Source organism: Ovis aries, chromosome 9, assembly GCF_016772045.2.
Source record: "Ovis aries strain OAR_USU_Benz2616 breed Rambouillet chromosome 9, ARS-UI_Ramb_v3.0, whole genome shotgun sequence".
Classification (NCBI taxonomy): Eukaryota; Metazoa; Chordata; class Mammalia; order Artiodactyla; family Bovidae; genus Ovis; species Ovis aries.
Window position 1 is genome coordinate 17204974 of NC_056062.1, and position 18098 is coordinate 17223071.

At 45.9% G+C, this 18098-nt stretch overlaps 1 protein-coding gene across 1 annotated transcript in view; it reads left to right on the forward strand.

The window, feature by feature from the left end:
- Window positions 1-18098, forward strand: part of COL22A1 (collagen type XXII alpha 1 chain) — a 229402-nt gene that overhangs the window by 186162 nt on the left and 25142 nt on the right. The window contains exons 47-50 of the mRNA XM_027972868.3: window positions 8168-8221; window positions 10527-10580; window positions 12343-12396; window positions 16363-16416. Coding sequence (XP_027828669.2) covers window positions 8168-8221; window positions 10527-10580; window positions 12343-12396; window positions 16363-16416 — 216 coding nt within the window. The remainder of the gene's footprint in view (window positions 1-8167; window positions 8222-10526; window positions 10581-12342; window positions 12397-16362; window positions 16417-18098) is intronic.

Sequence of the window (18098 nt, forward strand, 5' to 3'; positions counted from 1 at the left end):
ATTCACTGTGCTGTGAATGACGAGACACCTGTCTGGAACAGGCAGCATGACTCTGTAGGTTCATGGAGCTTGGAGGCTGGCATGGGAGGGGGGAGCTGGCACGCAGCTGTGGAACAGGCAGGTGTCAGGGCTGCGGCTCTCAGGCCCTCGGTCATGACAGTGTTCAGCGCTAAGGGGGAGAGAGTGTGTAGGCTGGCGTGTAGGCAGGGAGCGGACATCCACGCTGCCCTGAGGGGCTCTCTCTGCCCCCCTTGTCAGCTCTGTGCTGCTGTGACCTCTGCACATCGCTCTACCCCAGCGTTCAGGGACGCGCATGCCACTATGTTGCTGTGTTTCTCTGGGACTCAGTATGGTTCCTCTGACGGGGGTTGCAACATGCAATCGTCAGTGGGAGAGAGACCACAGGAGCAAGACCCTTGGCATGGGAATCTGGTCTCAGCAGCAGCCCTGGGCTGGCTTCTTGCCTCCCGGCCCTTCCCGTTCCTCCTGGTGAACGAGGGGCTGTGAGGGCAGAGACCCTCCGGGCTTCTGGCCCTGACGACTGCTCAACGATGCTCCCACCTGCGCCTGGCATGTTGTAAGCCCTCCGTCAGTGCATGGGCCAAGACTGAGGTGAGGACCTGGGCGGAAGGTGTAGCCAAGCTAAATGAGACTCAAATGCAGTATTGTGAAATGTTTACAACGAATGAAGTAGATCCATGAGGAACAAAATACCAAAATGTTAAGTCAAGATGAGACCCAGCCTACGTGAGACCCTCGTTTTCCTGATAGTGCTCAATCGTGTCCCCTTGTCTCATGGCAGTTTCTGCCCCTTCGGAGCCCTGTGTTTATTTCCATTTTCATATTTTGTTCATCTTGCATTATTTTGCATAAATTTTTTAGTAGAAAAGAAAAATATTTTTAATCACTTAAAAAATTTACCACTTAAAACATATAGTACGATTTTCTAACTTAAATACAGACATATTCAGTTCTCAAGTAGGAAGGGATGTAGATTTATACTGGATAGGTGATGAAATTCTTCATTTTCCATTAATTTTGACTTTTAAAAATATGTCATTGACATGTTCTTTATCTCTGATCTGAGGTTTATGGGGCCCCCAGGTGAGTGCTCCCTTGCCTCACCCTAGGCACAGCCCTGAAAGATGGGGTTGGGGCCATTATATTTGCTATTAAAAGGTAGGGAGGCAAACAAAAATACTGAGATGTGACACCAGCTGGGAGCCTGTGGGGCATCAGGATGGAAAACAGCCAGGTGTCCCAGGCCCCGGCTGGCAAGTTAAGAGAACTCGTGTTTGTCGTGCAGAGACTCTGAAGTTGTACAGGGTTTTGACAAAACCAAGACTCCTGCTTTGGGAACTGAAGACATCAGGTCTCAGGGTAGATAGAACTGGAGGTTCTGCCCTGGGGAAGTGTTAGGTTAGGAGACAGCAGCACAGCTGAGCATCCTCTGTGCCATTTCCTGAGATTCCGCTTCTTTTCTGAGGTCGTAAGTGGTGGCTAAACTCCTTGCTTGAAGGATTCTGCAGGTGGGTCATTTCAGCTGATCCTCAGTACGCGACCTTTGCTGCCAGCTTGCCAGCTTCTGGGTTCTACCTCTGCCACGTGATAACCTTTATTCAGAGAAAGGAAAGCAGATCAATTAAACAGATAAGGCGTTCCCTCCACTAAGGAGGAACTGTTTTCTCAATCAGCCCAACCACTCCTGAAGGGCTGGTGTCTTGGGACAATGACTCTGCCTTTCTTCTTTTATAATTCCCTTCAAGGGAGGGTTTGTTCCTTTTCAGAGTCAGAGAAAGTCAAAGAAAGCTTCCATCCAGGAAAAGAACAGAAATCAGTGCTGCTTCTGAAAGACAGGGTGTTTTGTTTCTCTACTTGGGAGTCTGTGGTGGCCTTGTTCTCAGGGTCACCCTACACAGTGAGATCTCAGGGAGCTGCAGGAGACATCATACCTAGTGTATTAAGGACCAAAGACCAGATTACCTGCTTTATAATGTCATCTCCTATGGTGGTGAGTATCATCCTTGGAGGTGGAGATAGTGTTCTACTTTACGTATTAGAAAACTAAGGTTTAGCAAGATTAAATGCCAATATTACAATACTACTACAAAACTAGTAGGTCAAAGTGAATTCTTGAAGTCCAGGTCCCAGACCCCCACTGGTTAGTATGCTGTTACACCTCCAGGAGGGGCTTCCCTGCTGGCTCAGCAGTAAAGACTCCATCTGCAAAGCAGGAGATGCAGGTTTGATTCCTGGGTCGGGAAGATACCCTGGAAAAGGAAATGGCAACCCACTCCAGTATTCTTGTCTGGAATATCCCATGGACAGAGGAGGAGCCTGGCGGGCTGCAGTCTACGGGATCCCAAGAGTTGGACACAACTTAGTGACTAAGCCCAGTAATGCTGTCACCAACACCAGCACCAAGGGAAGCGCCCAAGGAGACTCAAAGCTGCTGTCTGTTGATTCACTGCCTCTGGCGCTGACTCTTAATAGCTTTCCCTTTCTTAACCAACTGTGGCTGGGAAGATGAATCGCACTTGTTCAGTCACCCAGGCATGTCCAACTCTTTGTGACCCCATGGACTGTAGCATGGCAGGCCTTCCTGTCCCTCACCATATCCTGGAGCTTGCCCAAGACCAAGTCCATTGCATCAGTGATGCCATCCAGCCATCTTATCCTCTAACCTGCTCTTCTCCTTCTGCCCTCAGTCTTTCCCAGGATCAGGGACTTTTCCAATGAGTCAGCTGTTTGCATCCGTTGACCAAAATACTGGAGCACCAGCACAGGTCTTTCCAATGAATATTCAGCATTGATTTCCTTTAATATTTACTGGTTTATCGTGCCTGGGGACCCACAGGCTTGCCTTGGTTTTTGGCTCCAAACTCAAGCTTGTCTCTATGCTCTTTGTTCAACCCATGCCTCTCTCTAGAAAACAGAACAGAGGGCTGTTTCATTTCCTTTCTCTTGAACTTGGCTTATCAAACAGGATCTCTGTCAGACTTGTGGACCTCATAATTAATTTTTAAATTGAAAATGCTGCCCACAGTGGAGTATTTGTGGTCATTGTTAGTGTCTTTTATAACCAGAGGCTCTAGGAATTCACTGGTCACAGGCTTCATCAGGAAGGTTTGACTGTTTGTGACTGTGATCCAACATCTGGGGACTCCGGCTTCCTGAGATTTTTCCTGCTTATTTGCAGCTGCTGTCTTTGGATCTTGGGTCTGGGGAGGTAAATGACACCGTCAGCTCCAGAGCTTCATTCTGAAGCTTTCAGACTGCGTAAGATACTGAATAAGGGGAGGAAGCTGAAAACAGTGGCTCCCATTATGATCACCATCCATGCAGAGGAAGAAGCGAGATTGTCATCAGACCATGACTTTCTAATGAGTCAGATGTAAAAGCCCCTTTGAGTTTGGAAATGCTGATTATTCTATCCTTCGTGAAAAACATGGTTTTCTTTTTGTCCACATGCCCACACATCATGTGGTGGGAACTGCAGGCGCTGGGCTTGCTAGGTGAGTAGAAGACCTCATTGGAGGTTCTGGACAATTCCGGGAGGCGGAGATAAAACCTCTTTTGCTGTTATTAGAACTGCCAGAAAAGGCCCTGGAATCCCATTCTTCCCAGAAGACAACCCAGAGCCATTTAGTCCATGCTCTCCTCAGAAGTCTCTATTCATCCACAGCTGCCTCAGTCCTGAGAGAGTCCCACCAGGCATGCCCTTAAACAGCTCCCTTCCAAGTCAGGAGGAATAGTGTTAGGTCGGATATGGGCCATGTCTTCTAGGGCTTGATGTGTTGAAGAAAGATCTAGAAGGTGATGACTCTTAAGCAAAATCAGACTGGGGCCAAGGCCATCGGGAGCAGTGAGTGGTCAGTGGTTCCCCAGCCTGGTTCTGCCTCTTATTAGCTGAGTGAATTGCACTGACTGATCATAAGACTTGGGGAACCGGGGCTTTTCTGAAGCTGGGGTCCCTCATCTGTAAAAGTAGGACTGCATGGTTCATCTCCCAGAGGATTAAACAAGGAAACATTTACAAAGCACCAGGCATGGTGCCCAGCACATAGGTAGGAAGTCCTGGATGCATGTAACTGTGGATGGTCCTCCTTACTGTTCCTCCTTTTGAGTTAATAACAACTATGACAGATTGCCAGGAGGAGAGTTAAATGATTTTAAGGAAAATAATGCCACGGGGCAGAGGTCACCAGTGAAGGCTACCTGGAGGAGGAGGTAGGATTTTTTTTTTTTTTTAACATTTATTTATTCAGGTCTCAGTTGCGGCATTAGGATCTCGCTGTGTTGTGTGGGACCTTTCGTTGTGGCATACAGACTGTCAGAGTTGTGGTGTGCAGGCTCAGTAGTTGTGGCAGTCTAACTTAGTTGCCCCTCAGCATGTGGAATCTTAGTTCCCTGGCCAGGGATCGAACCTGATTCCCCTGTGTTGCAAGGTGGATTCTTAACCACTGAACCACCAGGGAAGTCCCAAGAAGTAGGATTTTACTTGCATTGACAGGCATTCTTGGGGAAAGGTTTCTAAGCAGAGAAACAGCACACAAATTTTCAGGGACAAAATTTCTGAGAATAGCAGAGGCTTACTAATTTGAGAAAATTTAGGCCATGCTCTCAAAAATTTGTAAAATCCTAGAGAGAATTATCTGCTTGATGGATTCACAAAAGCTAACATCCTTAGAGCAGACTCTGCTATGAATATAACCTCTAAATAATTGTTGTATTATGTACTTAGTACATGATGGCATGGGGGAAATATATTTAAAAACCAAACAGAATCTTCTCCCAAACCAGAAGGTAGAACTGAAATAATTATTTTTTTGCACAAGCATTAAACCAGAATATTATAGGTACCACAGGCAATTCTGCCAAGAGCTTGTAAAGACAAAGGAACCTCACCTTTTCTATGGTCAAGCAGCTATGACTGATGATGTATGTGTCCTCAAGGTGAATAGTAATTAGTCCTCACGTAAAAGGACCACATAGCACTGTTTGTCATGTTCAGCCTGATTCACCCGGTAATTGGACTAATGGTCTGCTTTAGTGAATTAGCTTCAAACAAAATAAAAACAAACTGCTTACATCTTTTTGCCTGGAGGTAGTTCTGCAGCTTGGAAAAATGGACCCAGAAGTTAGGCTCCTAGTTTCCTACAGCATCTGGCTGATGGGGCTTTATTTCCCTTGCTGATTACATTTCAAAGAGATGTTCCCAGGTTCTCAAGAAATATTTTCCTGGGTTCTTTTTGTTGTTGTTTAGTCACTAAATTGTTTCTGACTCTTCCATGACCCCATGGACTATAGCTCACCAGGCTCCTCTGTCCCTGGGTCTTCCCAGGTGAGAATACTGAAGTGGGTTACCATTTCCTTCTCCAGGGCATCTTCCCAACCCAGGAATCAAACCCATGTCCCCTGCACTTGCAGGCAGATTCTTTACCACTGCACCACCTAGGAAGGCCATTCCTGGGTCCTAGAACCGGCAAAAGGCTTACTGACCTTTGAAAAGGGCTGATATCCATTTCCAAGAGACAGAGAAAGAACTCACAGTGTCACGTTTTCTGAAGTCAGTGCTCTGATATAAGGGCTTGTGGTGTGAGTTTCTTCTGTCCTTTTCAACAGGAAAAGCGAAGCCCTTTCATTGCATCCTGAGTGAACATCTACCGCAGAAAGCCAAGTTTGCAAAGTAGTAAACTAGTAAAGTTCCTGGAATGCAGAATCCAGGATGGCAGCTTGTTGCTTGGTTTATTTTTTCGTTTTTAATCTGTTTTTTCTTGATGGCTATATTCTTGGTGCGTTAAAAGGTTCCGAGAACATGGTTAGCATAATCAGTCAGGCTTCCAGACTAAAAATCGAGTGCTCTTGACATTATGAGACCAGCGGGACAAAGCATCGTGACCTAAAAAAATAACCAGGAAATTAACTTGATCAGGAGGAGATAGTTTGGACACAGATCTGGATGAGGTGACAAATATTATTTATTTATTTTTTCAGCTGTGTGACCTCAGGTGAATGACTTAACCTCTCTGGTCCTCAGGACTCTTATCTTTATGCTCTGATAATAACCCCCTACCTCACTGAGTAGTTTTCCTGGCTGAATGGGATGATATGGACACATCGAATGCTGTTTTGCATCAGCTCAGGATATAAACAAAGAAATGCATGAAGTGGGACCTCATGTGGACTCTGGCAGAGTGCCCAGCTGAGCAGGGGCTCTGTAAATGTCAGCCCTCTTTTTTGGAAGGAAGTGAGTCAGGCTTGGGGGTGGCAGTGTGTGCTTTGATCCCCAGCTGCGGTGGAGGAGACAAGGACAACTGCGGAGATCCTTGAGCTGCTGACATTTTAGTTGTTGTGGGATGAGGGTTGGAACCACTCTAAGCCCAGACTGAGGACTGGGAATTGAGAGGAAACCATTTACTTTTAAGGCAGTCATCCTTAATGTCGGAGAAACAGTGTGAGATTACGAAGTGGCCTGCAGACAGTGTGCTGGCTTTATAGATCTTAAAAGAATAGACATGAAGTAAATGAAGTAAGGTTGCTCAGTCGTGCCCGACTCTTTGCGACCCCATGGACAGTAGCCTGCACCAACGCTCCTCCGTCCATGGGATTTTTCTAGGCAAGAGTACTGGAGTGGGTTGCCGTTTCCTTCTCCAGGCGTTGAACCCAGGTCTCCCACATTGTAGACAAACTCATTACTATCTGAGTTACCAGGGAAGTCAAAAAAAGAATAGACATAATTACATGCAAAAATGTTGCAACAAATGTTCTTCCCCTCTGAACCTATTTTTTCCCCTGTACACAAAAGCATTTGGCACTTTACAGATGCTGGAAAACCTAACCCTCCCAATATACCAGAGAGGAGGCTAGGGTGTTATTGGGTAATTATGGTCATCGATGAACTGTTGGTATGGTACAGTGTCTGGATGGAAGAGGGCCGGGCGTGATGTTTCAGTGAGAGAATTGCAGGATTTGGGAGTCTGGAAGGACCCTCAGAGACAGGCCTGCCACCCACCACCTCTGCTTCTTCATCGACTGAATGAACAAACAGGGCAGAGAAGGAACACGATCTTTCAAAGATGCAAAGGTAAGGGAAAACAGGCCTGGAACCACAGCCAAGACTGATTAATTGCCAACAGTTTTAATGCATAATGCATTCTTTCAAAGGAGCTACAGTGTTTTTTTGTTCAATAACATTTTACTGGAATGCACTTGTTAACCTGGTAAGCCTAAGTAGGTGACAGTTAAGAGAGATCGGAACCTTTGAACGGTACTTTCCGGATTAGTGTGTAACACTGTATTTTTGGTAGGTTGTACGCTGTGTCTCGGTGACCGTGATAATGGAGATGACGGTGATGTGCAGGAGGAGGGGGATAGAGGTGCTAGTAGTGAGTGACGGAGGTGGTGACGGCAGTGAAGAGGATGATGGCATAGCTGATGGGGAGGATGAGGATGGTAGCGGCACGGGCACTGATCATGGTGACGGGTGAGGAGGAGGGAGAGAAGGATGATAGTGACGGTGCCGGGGGAAAGATGACGGGGTCGGTGGTGGTGGTGATGCTGATGGTGAGGAGTGGTAAGGTGAGAAGGGTCGTGGCTGTGATGGTGATGCCGCAGTGGCGGCAGCAGTGACGATGGTGATAATGACTGTGGCAGGGCGAGACTGGTGAGAGCCCTGAGGCCACCACTGCTCTAGGCGCTTTATGGATTTTAACTCATTTCTTCCTCACAGCAACCCCATGACAAAGAGTCTACTGTTACCATTCCCGTTTTTTAAGTAGGAAGCAGAAGAGTTGAAACACCTTGACCAGTGACACACAGTTAGTAAATGACAAAATCAGGATTCCAGGACAGAAGAGTAAAGATGATTATCGCTCTTACTGTATTTTGAGCTCCGTGCTAAGTATTTCCCATGTATTATTTGATTTCATTCTCCCAGCATTTCATGGGGTGGGCGATCATTATTCTGTTCATTTTGTAGATTAAAAAAGCCCCACAACTCGGGCTTTCAATGACTTTCTCAAGGTCATGTACCTGTTTGGGCCCCCAGCACAAACCTAATGAGAAGCTGATGAGGAATGAGTGAATGAAGGCAACACAGAATCTTTCTTTCGCAAAGGAGCTCTGGCAAGATTTTCTGCAATTTTCTTTCTTTTTTTCTCCTAAGGGGAGCAAAGGAGAACACGGTGCCGATGGTGAGACTGGACAGAAAGGTGACCAGGTGAGAGCTTGTTTTGTGAGAAATTGTCCACCCTGAAGGAGCAGCACTGGTTTTCCCTAAGTAATTTTCACTCCACCATTTCGGAAATCTTTTCCTGTCTCTTCTTGTCTCCGGTGGATTTTTTTTTTTAAAATCAGGATTTCATAGTTTCCACCTTGGTTCATTGTCACACTCCCCATTCCCAATCATCTGAGGAGCCTACCTTTTTTTTTTTTAATATATATTTAAAAATTTTGTGCTCACTTACCTTTAGTGCTTCTCGCTCGCTGAAACAGTAGTCATTCTTTACCGAATGCACAATGCTGCGTTCTTTCCTGAAGGCGATGGCACCCCACTGCAGTGCTCTTGCCTGGAAAATCCCATGGATGGAGGAGCCTGGTGGGCTGCAGTCCATGGGGTCGCTAAGAGTCAGACATGACTGAGTGACTTTCACTTTCACTTTTTCCTTTCATGCATTGGAGAAGGAAATGGCAACCCACTCCAGTGTTCTGGCCTGGAGAATCCCAGAGACGGAGGAGCCTGGTGGGCTGCTGTCTATGGGGTCGCACAGAGTCGGACATGGCTGAAGCGACTTAGCAGCAGCAGCAGCAGCCCTGCACGTCTGCCGTATGACTCTCCCCTGTGAGAGCCTATCCATCCCTGCTGGACCACTTCTCCAAACACCTTGTAAAATGGTCCCCATGACGATGTGGTGCTCTTCCTGCTGGTCTGAGCACTGTCCCCCATCATTGCGCAGCCAGCGCAGCAGCAGCCTTTCTGCCTTTAGACCGACCGCTCTGCTTGTGCGTTGCTTCTGCTACCCTTTCCCCCCTTTCTTTCTCCTGTCCTCTCTCCACATGCCCCTGCCTTTCCTTCTAAGTCTTCATCCATCTCTTCTTGGTAAACCCGCTCCACGCCAGGCCCCGCCCCAGGCTCTGAGGTTCAGGTTGAGCGGTGGGCAAATCCCTGACCCCACAGACCCCCAGCGACAGGTGAGGCTTGGGGGCAGAGACCCGAGGGGCGGGGAGATGAGCACTGCATTGGATGACGTACTCAGCAAAAATGTTTCTGTCCTGAAAAACCGTGTTTGGATTACTCTCAATAGTTTTCAACAGCAGTGCTCTCTAGACCGAATGTTGCGGCTTGCGTTTTCCTGTGGAAGGAGGTGAAGGCGGAGGGCAGGGAAGCCGTTTCTTTCATGGCGGTTAGCTTGGTTTGCTAACTTTGCTGTACTGCATGAACGCTGAGGTGCTCTGCTTTGCGCCATAACTGGTTTAGCTCATTCTGTAATGCACATAGACTCCCTTCTACACAGGGGCATGGCTCTCTTTCTTAAAATAATTGTAATATTCTCAGAGATGCCATAATTCAGTTAACTGAGCGATTTCCATTGTGGGTATAAATTGTGTATACGCATTTACTTGCTTTTAAGTTTTTCTTATGGGATACTTCAAACACGTCAAAATAAGTGTGTCGAGACGTCCCTGGTGGCCAGCTGGCTGGGACTCCGCGCTCCCAACGTGGACACCTGGGTTCCATCCCTGGTTGGGGAGCTGGACCCCACACGCCCCAGCTGAGGGTCCCACGTGCCATAACTGAGACACACAGCAGCCAAGGAAATAAATACATATTTTTTAAAAAACATGCTTCATGTTGATGTATGGCAAAACCAATACAATATTGTAATTAGCCTCCAATTAAAATAAATAAATTTATATTAAACAAAAACTGTGCTTAGTCTCTCCGTCATCCCCGACTTTTTGTGACCCTGTGGACTACAAGCAGCCTGCCATGTTCCTCTGTCCTTGGGATCTTTTCGGGTGAGAGTACTGGAGTGGGCTGCCGTTGCTTCCTCCAGGGGGTCTTCCCTGGCCCAGGGATTAAACCCGCATCTCCTGTGTCTCCTGCATTGCAGGCAGATTCTTTTCCAGGTGGATTCTTTTCTCACTGAGCCATTGGGGAAACCCCATTAAGAAAATAAGAGAGTGTAATAAAAAGTACCCCCTTGGACTTCTCACCTGGTCACAGCATCTTGAAAGATGCTCTATAGCCACTCTTGTTTTCATCTGTAGACTTCTTCCTCATATTCTTTTGAAGTAAATCCAGTTCCAGGGTAGATTGCTAGACACTCCCTCATACCTTTTGATATAAATATAAATATGTAGATTTATGTATACACACACACACACACACACACACACACACATATCCAGAATTGTTATCAGAGTTAGGAGATGGCTTCTGGCTTGTTATCTGAAATCTGTAGTTGCACAAAGTAAAAAGCCTTTGGGGAATCATTTAAAATAATCGTCTTGTGTTTTCCTAGGGTCATCCCGGAGTTCCTGGTTTCATGGGCCCCCCAGGGGACCCCGGACCACCAGTAAGTAATTATTCAGAATGCCTTCCTCTTCTGACCTTGCCATTGGTATGCACTGCGGTGGCCGTATTTGTGAACAGCCTTGTAGGGAATTGATCAGGTTGCTATCATTTAGTTTCATGAACATCTGGTTGTTTCAAAATGTATAATTTCATGTAGGAAATTTCTTTACACTCTATTCGCCTGTGTTACTGGATTTGGTGACATCCGACGATCAGCAAAAAGAAAAACTGATCAAGATAGGAGTAGTATAGATCATGGGAAAAGGAGTTGGCCTGAAGGGAGAAGGGACATTCGAGAGGCAACCACTGTCATAAGAAGCGCCCAGTTCACGAATGAACCATGATGTGGCCGCTTCTGTATTCCTGAGACTTTGCCTGCACCTGGGCCAATATAGGCACCCGATAAATGTATGTGAAGCGACTGAATAAAGACTGCTGAACAGTATAAATAAAGTCCTGTGAGAGCTTGCTTACTGGTTATCCCGTGTTTAGTTACTCCCTGCAGTGTTCCTGGTTTGGGTTGGCCACCAGACAGGCACAGAAAAAGGCTATTGTCATCAGACCTGCGATAACGGAAAACCCTCTAAGAGTCTCTTAATATGTGCCTGGTACAGGTTAACTCTTTGTATTTATACCTTACTCAAATTAAATGAGTGCTATCTTTTTCTTTTTCTCCATTTTACAAAGGAACTGAGATGGCAGAGGAATAAAATAACTTCCCTGGGGCCATACAGCTCTCAGTGGGGGCCCGGGACATGGACTCAGGAAGTCTGGCTCTGAGAGGGTGCTCTCCTAACTGGTGCCCTCGATTCTGTGCTACGCACTTTGTGGAACATTGCCTCACTTGCTCCTCACCCCCTTGTGGCTCGGGCAGTGTCACTGCCTACCTTCTATGGACGAGGACAGCTTAGAGGTCTTGTACCATTCCCTCAGAGCCAGTAAGCAGCAATGCATTCATTAATCTAAAGAGCCTCTGCCTTTATCACCCAGCCAGCCCGGCTCCTCATTCATTGATTTATTGAAGAACTGTTGAGTGTCTGCTATCTCCAAGGCACCACTTTAGTTCCCAATAAACACAGTGATAAACACTAGGAGGTCAGGTGGACATAAAAGCTGGAGAAAATATAAACAGAAAAGGGGCGGTGAGGAGCAGGGGCTTGCAGTTTTGAATCTGGAAGTTGGGAAATATCTCACTGAGGACCTGGTGCCTGAGCTACAATGAGGAGGGCGGGATCTGAGCTCTGACACGTGCCGGTTTCGACTGCACGCAGAGGGAACGGCATGCCCAGGAGCCCTGGGGCAGAAGAGTGTCTGGGGCTCACTTCACACCACTCCCTCACCTGTGTGGAGCGCTTCCTCCCTTGCATTCTTCATCCCTGGGTTGATACAGACAGTCATCTTCTTTAGCTCCCTGGAAGATATTATACGTCCAGTTGTATACTTCTTGCCTTGTGTCCCAAAGTGTTCCCTGATATTAGCTGAAAATGTCCTCTCTGAGGGGAGGCTGTTAATTCCTCTTGCCTATGGATAACTGGCCGGTGAGTGCTTTGGCCTGTCCTGCCGTCCTCCCAGCATCTTTGTGTTCCCAGAGGCTATCGCAGCCTGATGGGAGAGGCAGAGCACCTCTGAAATACTCCCAGTTCAGGCAGCTGCGAAGGGGCGTAGGGTGCCAATTCTGTGCATTGCCTCATGCCCAAAGAAGAGGTGCCGATGACTTCCATTCAGATACACGACCAACTGGCTTTCTGGTTTACCTTCCTCAGGGAGCAGACGGAATAGCGGGAGCTGCCGGACCACCAGGAATCCAAGGACCTGCAGTAAGTTCCTCACTGGACAGGATCTGCCTTCAGCATGTGTTTGGAACTTCCCAGAACTTCAGGTGTTTGCCAGCCCTGCTCTGGTCCTCCCTGACTCCCGTGGCCCATGTTTCAAGGGTCGAATGACTACTTGTCGACCGCAGGAGGAGTTGCTTTCTGTTAGGACCCTGGTTACCCAGCCTGTAAATGACAGGTTTGGATGAAATGACCTGGCCATCAGCTGTTCCAAAATTCAGTTTACGACCAGTTCACACTGGCTCAAGGTTTAGCCCCATCTCTCTAGTCCTTTCTGGTGTGGTTTCCACTTGGAACAGGCACAGGAGACTAGAAAGCCTGAAGCTGCTCTGTCCTGAGCCTGTGGTATGAGCGGCATGTCAGGCAGGAGTAGCCCCTGTGACTCAGCTGTTCAGAAAGCCCTGAGTGAAATGAGAGTGAATTTAAGAGTGAAAACAGAAGTTGCAGATCCTAAAAGCACACAGGTCGATTTGGTTGGAACCTGAGACTTTTATCTCAAAAACCAGCATTAAATTCATTGCATGAAGCTGTGGGACCATTCTTGGCTTCAGCACCACAGAGCAAAGGTGAACATTACTTTAGCAGGCATTGTGTTTGTAGTCACTACATGCATAGTCTCTTAAAGGGATTTACAGTCCCCTAAAACCTCTTATCTCATCTGATGGCCTCTTATCAATAGGAATCATTGTCTCTATTTTATAGACAAGGAAAGTGGGCATCAGAGAAATGCCACCAGCTCAGGGGCAGTGAGGAAGTGTCAGGGCCAGGTGCAGACCCCACTCTAGGGAAACCTCAGGGTCGTGTTCCAGGTAGGGCTATTGCTAGTAAGCAGGTCAGCCCTGCCCTGGTATCCCTGCAGTCTGGTGCCAGGAACACTTTAGGGGTCAGCCAGGAGAACTCCTTTTCCTCAGATGAGAAGACAAAGCAGACGGGGTAAGGTCACTCATCCAAGGTCATTCAGAAAATTAATATCCAAGTTAGGAGTGAAGTCAGTTTGAAAATTTCCATTTTGGCTTTCTTTCTGTTAACTCCACGCTCATCCCATGTGTGGGATGGTGGGTTAGGGGTAGGGGGATGCCAAGATTAAAAAGTAAGAGCCACATGGTTCTTTTTATGATTATCATCTGGCTGATCCTTTAGAAGCAGCCCACCTAGAAGTTCCAGGCTGAATAAAATATGAACCATACTGCAGGCAGCTTTTAATTGATTCTCAGACAGAAAAAGATTGCCCTGATAAAAACTAACTTACTGTTTGCCCGAGGAAAATAAGATTTGGGGCCCAGATGTAAATCCTCACATTCCTAGGAATTAAACGACATTAAATAAGACATTGATTCTGTCCTTGCAAATTACGCCTGTGCTTGAAGCTGTCCACTGTCCTCATATTTAAACATAAACATCAAACCACAAAACAGCTGAAGTTTTCTTGGCACAAGCAATGAGTATTGGTAGTTAAAAAACAGAAATAAAATTAAACAAAGAATTTACACAGGGAGAGAAATCTAAAACATTCCTATTGCATTTTGAATTAAAACATATAAACCACTTGCCAGTTTTTTTGACACAGAGGGAAGGCCCTCATTTTTATTTCTGTTCCCTTGAATAGAGTCTCTTGTTATTATGTTATAGAAAGAACATCCACCCATTTACTATTTGTTGTATTTTATTTATTTTTTATTTTTTATTTTTTTTATTTTTTAATTTTTTTAATTTTAAAATCTTTAATTCTTACATGTGTTCCCAAACATGCACCCCCCTCTCACCTCCCTCCCCATAACATCTCTGTGGGTCATCCCCATGCACCAGCCCCAAGCATGCTGTATCCTGCGTCAGACATAGACTGGTGATTCAATTCTTACATGATAGTATACATGTTAGAATGCCATTCTCCCAAATTATCCCACCCTCTCCCTCTCCCTCTGAGTCCAAAAAGTCCGTTATACACATCTGTGTCTTTTTTCCTGTCTTGCATACAGGGTCGTCATTGCCATCTTTCTAAATTCCATATATATGTGTTAGTATACTGTATTGGTGTTTTTCTTTCTGGCTTACTTCACTCTGTATAATCGGCTCCAGTTTCATCCATCTCATCAGAACTGATTCAAATGAATTCTTTTTAACGGCTGAGTAATACTCCATTGTGTATATGTACCACAGCTTTCTTATCCATTCATCTGCTGATGGACATCTAGGTTGTTTCCATGTCCTGGCTATTATAAACAGTGCTGCGATGAACATTGGGGTACATGTGTCTCTTTCAATTCTGGTTTCCTTGGTGTGTATGCCCAGCAGTAGGATTGCTGGGTCATAAGGTAGTAGTTTGAATATCTAGCAACACCTGTGAAGCAGTTTGAATGTAGGATCCTAGTTTGTTAGGATTTTTTGCTAATCTTTTATAGCTATCTTCTAATGGTACAGCTATCAGCTATCTGTTTAGACAGTGAGTGTCTCACCTTTATCAAGTATTTTCAACATCTTAATTTGCATGAAATGATCGTGGTTTTTCTTCTTTCCGTCTAAATTGGGTAATCTAATGAAAAATTAAATTGCATAATTTCTATGGCATGCAACAAGTCATGAAAACAGGCGTAGGAACAACCATACTAATTCCTTATTGAGTCTTCAGCTCACCTGATTGGAGCAAAAAGACCCTGAACAGTGAATATTTCAGTCTTGGGGGCCGTATGGTCTCTGGTGCAGATAATCAGTTCTGCCATCGTAAGGTGAAATCAGCCACAGACTGTGTGTAGACTAGTGGGTGAGACTGTGTTCTGATGAAACGTTGTGCAGACGAGCTGAGAGCCAGAGCTTGGTGACTCTTGTCCTAGACTCCTAGTGTTTACATAGTAGGGCCTCTGGAGTAATAAGCACCTGTTAATAATAAAAATTATTATTATAACGGGTAATAACAGATAGCAACAATAATTATCGGTTATAATAATAATAGCTCTGTTACCACTATTTAAAAATACCTCATGTGATCGAATATCTGGCCCAAGTTGACAAAAAGCCCACTTTATTTGTTAATGTGTTTGCAGGTGTTGTGATGCAGGGAGGGGATGACATTTTTTTGTTTGCTTTGTGATTATTTTACGTTGGTGTAAGTGACAGTGTCTCTGGGTAATCTCAAATGTCATGCAACATAAGTTTACAGAAATGTTTACAAGTGGTCGTCAATTCCAAATGTGGAATGTGGATTAGAGTGTAAAACCTGACGTCAGTGTCTACTGCGAAGGAGAAGCAACGACAGGAGATTCGGAAGTTATCAGGGCTTCTGAAATACTCATGGTAGAGACACAGGGTGATATAAATGAGCCCACTGGGATAAAAATGGTAACACTGATTACCCCATCTGGCTGACTGTGGAGTGTATTTCTGGTGACTAAAATGGAAAGGAAGTATTAATTAAGGCAGCTTGGTAAACACAATCCTTCAAAGTCGATTTCATAGAGGAAAAGGGATACTAAACGCCGCCATGGATGGTAAAAAGTTGGGGAACCTCTGGCTCAGAGGGCGGCAGTAACAAAACCATCTGCTGTGTGTGTCCCCTGTCAGTTCTTTTCTTGTCCTGCGTCCTGTGTGCAGAAGCCCTGCAGGTGCTGTGTCTGTGCTGGGAGGCAGGCTCCTGAGATGTGGGCTGTTTGGGGACAGAGCACAGAGTTGGATGTGGACCCAGGTCTCATGGACCCCCTAAGCCTCTTCCCACTGTGCCTTCCAAGTCCTAATTCCCCCTGAGTCTATGTAATAAGGCCAGAGGGAGTCTGCACACCAGCTGTGTGATTCTTCCCCGCCCAGGGCACCTCCCTGACCTGCAGAGAAGCAGCTCCTGGAAAGGAACAAGGTGGATGAGGACTCCTTCCAGACCACGAAGGCGATTCTGCGTGAGATCACTCACCTCCAGAAAAGCCAGCCCAAGAAATTTAATGGTGTTCTGTGTTTTGGATCTTTTAGGGGAAAGAAGGTCCTCCTGGCCCCCAAGGCCCGTCTGGATTACCCGGCATCCCAGTAAGTGGCTTTTTATTTTAAATCAAGTTTCTCTACTTCAAAAATATGCCAAGAAAATGATATTCCACCATTGTTAAAGCAAAGCGTGTTTACTAGGGGACTTTTTGGTACAATAGAAAATTAGAAAAAAAAAAAATCACTAAGCAAAGCCAGTCCTAATCTCATTCTTTATGGATATATTTGTTGTTGTTTACTTACATAAATAAAATTTTCATCTGTCTCTCTACACATACACACGTAACTCTGATAATGGTTTGTGATAATATAAACATTTTATATTTTCCGCACTGGTATTAAACGCTCATAAATTTTACATACACTCTACCCAATACATGTATCAAAATATATGATTATTCTTTGTTGCCTGATAAACTTTATAAAACTATTTTAGAAATCTACAATAGATTATTTTGCATGCATAGCACTTTCCTTACTTGTGTAGGATGGTGCCCAAAAGTCTACTTGTCAGAGTGTAATAATATCTAAGATTCTTGAAACGTACTGCAAAATTGAAGTGAAGTGAAGCGAGTCACTCAGTCGTGTCCAACTCTCTGCGACCCCATGGACTGTAGCCTGCCAGGCTCCTCTGTCCATGAGATTCTCCAGACAAGAATGCTGGAGTGGGTTGCCATTCCCTTCTCCAGGGGATCTTCTCAACCCAGGGACTGAACCCCTGTCTCCTGCATTACAGGCAGATTCTTTACCATCTGAGCCACCCGGGAAGCTTGCTGTTCTGGACTTTTCAGTTTAATATCGGGTTGGCCAAAATGTTCCTTTGGGTTTTTCTGCAACATCTTATGGGAAAACCAGAACAAACCTCTTGGCCAACCCAATATATTTCTCAATAGGGTCAGACTCTCCAGGATGTTAGTAATAAGGCAGGTCCAAGGAGGCCGCCTGCTGCCTTCTCATTGAGAACCCGTCCTCGTGTGCTCCAGGCCTGGAGTGTGCCTGCTCCTGGTGCGGCTCCTGGCCTCAGGCCCCACCCACCGCCCTCCACCACGTGTCCTTTTGTTCCAGCTGTGCTGGCCATGTACTGGCTTTCTTTTGGGTCCCTGAGCACTCTGCACCCTCTCTTCTCCAGGCCACAGGGCTTTTGCACATGTGTCTGTGTCCCCCGCGAATGCCCTCTGTCTCCTCTTGCACTAGTCAATGCCTTTGATCTTTCCCATCTCAGCCCAGCCATCACTCTCCAGAAGTGCCCTCTGACCCTCAGGCCAGGATAGGCTTAGTCTCTTTCCTTTTTTCTTAAGTGTCTGTCTAAGCAGGTATCACATCTTAATGTCATGGTTTGATCTGTGACCACCTCCCCCATTATTAATTGACTTGATTATCCAACACACTCTAATTAGGCACCTACTAGTTGCTAGATCTGGGGACATAAAACAAGAGTGGCTCGAGTCACTGGGTTATGTTCTGGGTTGTGGATTCTATGACACCAGGCTTTTTTGCTCCCCACATGTGCTGAGCACATGGAAAATATTACTGAAATAAATATGTGGGTGAATGAATGGTTTTTATGGAGCCCTTCCTCCTTGAATGTCTGATAAACGCCCCCATTGGTCAAGGAGGCATTTCCTGGACATAGCCAGTAGCCTTCATTGAGGCCACGCCACCCCAGAGATTAAGTCCCCTGTCCAGGGTGCACAGATCTTAAAAGACAGGCTGGGATGTGAAACCTC